The sequence below is a fragment of the Palaemon carinicauda genome, chromosome 3 (genome assembly GCF_036898095.1).
Source record: "Palaemon carinicauda isolate YSFRI2023 chromosome 3, ASM3689809v2, whole genome shotgun sequence".
Taxonomy (NCBI): Eukaryota; Metazoa; Arthropoda; class Malacostraca; order Decapoda; family Palaemonidae; genus Palaemon; species Palaemon carinicauda.
Genome location: NC_090727.1, coordinates 129,309,634 through 129,314,633, shown reverse-complemented (window position 1 = coordinate 129,314,633; position 5,000 = coordinate 129,309,634). Strand labels below are relative to the sequence as shown.

The 5,000-nt window shown below is 41.3% G+C and overlaps 1 protein-coding gene across 1 annotated transcript in view; it reads right to left on the bottom strand.

Moving 5' to 3' along the window:
• Nucleotides 1-3,901: 3,901 nt before the first annotated feature.
• LOC137634109 (myosin heavy chain, clone 203-like) overlaps nucleotides 3,902-5,000 on the bottom strand; it is a 1,977-nt gene continuing 878 nt past the window's right edge. The window contains exon 1 of the mRNA XM_068366336.1: nucleotides 3,902-5,000. This exon is cut by the window's right edge and continues 878 nt beyond it. Within this exon, the coding sequence (XP_068222437.1) occupies nucleotides 3,902-5,000 (1,099 nt within the window).

The following is a 5,000-nucleotide window of genomic DNA, read 5'->3' as shown; positions in this document are numbered from 1 at the left end:
TAATGGTAGGTTCGATTATTTTTGTACTGAAATTGCAAGACAATATGCTTCATATTAGATATGGATTGTTTGCATAAAATGGTTCTTTTTAACTAATATTTAATAAAGTAGTTTTTAATTAATATATATGTATATATATATATATATATATATATATATATATATAAATTTTATATGTATATATATATATATATATATATATATATATATATATATATGTGTGTGTATATGTATATATATATGTATATATATATATATATATATATATATATATATATATATATATATATATATATATATATATATAAATTTTATATGTATATATATATAAATTTTATATGTATATATATATATATATATATATATATATATATATATATATATATTCCATTTTTTCTATACTGTAGTATAAGCCAAAATGTATCACAGATTGGTGATGTCAATAAGCTGGGGTCGCTTATATTCAGGTGAAGAAAATCAGAGTATCTCTTCAGGTGAGTGGAGTTGGGGTCCTTTATCTTCAGGAGAACTATTTGGGGTCGCTTATCTTCAGATGATCCTATAATTTAATGCTGATTAAATAGGTTGCAAAGCACAAAACCCACTATTTTATTACCATCCATTTGCAGTTGATTGCCATAGCTTCCATTTATTTAACTTATTTTTGCTCTTCGAAACAGCTTCCTATTAAATTGTTGATTAGCCACGGCTGAAAACGAACTGAATGTGTGCCCCTTCAGGAACTGATGATAAATGGTGTAATCTTGATTGAAGACGCTCGAAACCGCCGCGGTTTTTTAAAACATGAAACTTAGCTTGGTGGCAGCTGCAGCGGTTGGAGGTATCTTGCGCCTCCAATGTGGTCACCCGCATACGATACCATACGTTTCAATTTGCCGCTGGAACCTCTTGCCTCTAACCTCGCCGCTAGTCGCTCCCGGTGTGGTCGATGCCCAAGGGTTTCGCCCTGACCAAAGGGCTCATCAGGTGGGTTTTGCCTACTTCAATGTTTGCAGGCTTGGTTCCCACGACCCTCCTTCCTTCTTTCCTCTGTTTTTTTTTTTCTTTGTTTTTGTTTTTATCATCTAAACAATTCAAAATTAATCAGTACATCATGAATATCTTTTGATAATTGATAACAGTTGACTAGGTTGGAGAAGAGAAGCAACTTGGAACCTATTTTGGTGTTCTGGGCTTTGAATTTACAGGTTTTTATGCTGCGCCAGAGGTAGCCCCTTTATACTGAAATAGGTTTCAGCCAACTTCCCTTACTCCAGCTAGCCTATCAGTAGTCAATCATGTCCGAAGTTGACATTAAAAATTCATTGGTACCTCATGAATGTCTATTGATAATTGATGACTTACAGTATACAGTAGTTGACTAGGATGAAGAAGAGAAGCAACTCGAAACCTATTTCAGTGTTTTGGGCTTTGAATTTACGGGTTAAGCCGAGCATCATTTTCCCGGGCAGTTAAGCCGAGCATCATTTGGCCGGGCAGTTAAGCCGAGTATTATTTGGCCGGGCAGTTAAGCCGAGCATCATTTTGCCGGGCAGTTAAGCCGAGCATCATTTGGCCGGGCAGTTAAGCCGAGCATCATTTGGCCGGGCAGTTACGCCGAGCATCATTTGGCCGGGCAGTTAAGCCGAGCATCATTTGGCCGGGCAGTTAAGCCGAGCATCATTTGGCCGGGCAGTTAAGCCGAGCATCATTTTGCCGGGCAGTTAAGCCGAGTATTATTTGGCCGGGCAGTTAAGCCGAGCATCATTTTGCCGGGCAGTTAAGCCGAGCATCATTTGGCCGGGCAGTTAAGCCGAGCATCATTTGGCCGGGCAGTTACGCCGAGCATTATTTGGCCGGGCAGTTAAGCCGAGCATCATTTGGCCGGGCAGTTACGCCGAGCATCATTTGGCCGGGCAGTTAAGCCGAGCATCATTTGGCCGGGCAGTTAAGCCGAGCATCATTTGGCCGGGCAGTTAAGCCGAGTATTATTTGGCCGGGCAGTTAAGCCGAGCATCATTTGGCCGGGCAGTTACGCCGAGCATCATTTGGCCGGGCAGTTAAGCCGAGCATCATTTGGCCGGGCAGTTAAGCCGAGCATCATTTGGCCGGGCAGTTAAGCCGAGCATCATTTTGCCGGGCAGTTAAGCCGAGTATTATTTGGCCGGGCAGTTAAGCCGAGCATCATTTTGCCGGGCAGTTAAGCCGAGCATCATTTGGCCGGGCAGTTAAGCCGAGCATCATTTGGCCGGGCAGTTACGCCGAGCATTATTTGGCCGGGCAGTTAAGCCGAGCATCATTTGGCCGGGCAGTTACGCCGAGCATCATTTGGCCGGGCAGTTACGCCGAGCATCATTTGGCCGGGCAATTACGCCGAGCATCATTTGGCCGGGCAGTTAAGCCGAGCATCATTTGGTCGGGCAATTGAGCCGATTGTTGTTAGGACCAAAACTGACTCTGCTCTCAGCCATACAGTAGCCATTGGATGAACACCTCACCAGAGATGCAGCTTCCTTCCCCAGCTTAACTATCTTGGGCTAACCTATAAGGACAAGACTGCATACTAGAAGAAGCCTAGCTCGTTCCCTCTGCAGAGCCGGTCTTCTAGATTATTCCCCCAGAACCACCAGAAAGGTGGCATCCAGAAGAATAGATCTAGATATCCGACCATTTGTACACTTGACAAATGCCTTGTACACATCCATCAAGGTACGTAGCATACTAGAATCTGCCAGGTTTCTTCCGTCTGCAGCGCCAGTCCTCCAGATTATTCCAAGCATTGTTCAAGCTGGATAATTAAGCATTGCATCCCTCAAATTGGGCTATTCATCCAAGCGTCCTTTAAAGTGGGTAGTCATTCAGGCCAAAGATTTTGGTTCTGGTCCTGCAAAACTCAGCTAAATCTCATTTTCCTCACAAAATAAACTAAAATCAAACTTAAAAAAAAAAAAAACACTCTTTATAAACAAAAATTATTTTCCTTTCAATTCCAAACTGAAATATATATATATATATATATATATATATATATATATATATATATATATATATATATATATATATATATTTTATATATATATATTTTAGATTTTTAGATTTTTTTTTCATTTTATTTATTTTTTTTCCCTGATTGAAGTATTTAATTACCGATAAGTCTCCTCAGAAGTCTATCAATAAGATCAGCTGCTAATTGAACATACCCAATGGTACCACCGATGGTGATTAAATTACTGTATTCGTGCCTTCTTGGCATATCTATGGAGCTGACGCCACTTTGCCGGGTGATTTCCATCAGCGTCTTTCCTTCCACTCCATATATGGCTCTGTGGAACTTCCTTGGGACATCCAAGGCGACAGTCACGTGCCCCTTTAGGGCATAGTCCCTTGTGGGGTTAGCTCCAACCTTTGCACCTTGGAAGGTGATATGAGATGAGAAGACCCTTTTGGACTTCTCAGGTTCCAGGTCAAAAACGATCGGTTTGCGAGCAGGTTTTTTCTCTGCAATTTTCTTCTCCTTCTCCTCCTCCTCTTCCTTCTTCTTCTTCTCCTTCTCCTTCTCCTTCTCCTTCTCCTTCTCCTCTTCTTCCTTCTTTTTCTTCTCCTTCTCCTCCTCCTCCTCTTCCTTCTTCTTCTTCTTCCCCTTCTCCTTCTCCTTCTCCTCTTCTTCACTGGGAGAAGTTTCCTTTTGGAGCTTCTGCTCTTCCTTGTGGTTGTTGTCAGGGAGAGCCTCTTTGGTGGCTAGTAGCCAGCTCAGCACCTGACCCACACCAGATGGCCCTCCAACGACCTCCTTCTCCTCCTTATGTCCGTTGGAATCCAGATCCTCTGCTGCCTGAACTACTTTGATTTCCTCTTTATTGACACTGACATCCTTTTGGACATCTTCCTTCTGTCCATCCATCTAAGTCAAGATTTCTAAACCTGACCTGTCAAGTCTCACTTTTCTCGTTCCAGGTCTGGTCTGTTCTTTCTTCTTATCTCTCCCTTCAAGTTCCTCCTTGAGTGAAGAGGTGATCTCATTTGCTGCAAGCAGCTCGTCCTTCAGACCAACATTTTCTTTTGTAATTTGGACGATCCTCTCCTCTGCCATTTGCTTACTTGAACTTAGATGGGAGACATGTTCCTTGAGACTATCTCTCTCCTTGGCGATGGAAACCATACTCTCTTTTAGTTCGTCAATCTCTTCTAGAGCTTTAGACAGCTTATCTTTCGCCCTACTGGCTTCTTTCTTTGTGTCTTTTAACACATTTACGAGGCAGGTGTAATTTCCCTCATTGGTCAAGTGTTTCATTTTAGCCTCAGTCAGGCTCATCTCCAGCCTCTCTTTCTCTTTATTCATCTCTCCAATAATCCCCAATTGCTTCTCAATTGTATCTTCTAGTTCGTCAATCTCTTTCTCAAATACAGATTCCAACCCATGAATAGAGGCCACCTTTTCACCCTCAAGTTTTTCTAGTTCCTCACTCATTTCAAGATTTTTTTGCTCCATCTCACTAAATTTATTTGAATATTCTTCCTTAAGACCTTTTAACTCCTCTAAGAGGCAGTTGTACCTTCCATTCCTGACCAGATCATTAACTCTAGCCTCAGTCAAGCTCATCTCCAGCCTCTCTTTCTCTGTTTTCATCTCTCTAATAATCTCTTCAAATTCCACAATCTTATCCTCGAATCTAGACTCCAACCAATGAATAGAGGCTATTTTTTCATCCTCAACTCTTGCTAGTTGCTCACTCTTGTCAAGATTTATTTGTTCCATTTCACTTGATTTATTTGGATATTCTCCGATGGAAGCATCTTTATTAGATAATTCTTCATTTAGGTGATCGTTGGTTTTCTGAAGCTCTTGCAACTTAGTCGAGAATTTTTCAGTCTCGATTCCTTTTTCCATATGAAGAGTTTCGATTCTGTGGGAGAGACCTAGAGTATCTACTTTCAAGTCCTCTATCTCCTCCTCAAGTTTTGATTCCCTCTTAATTCGGGCTTCATTTTCTTCGTGAACT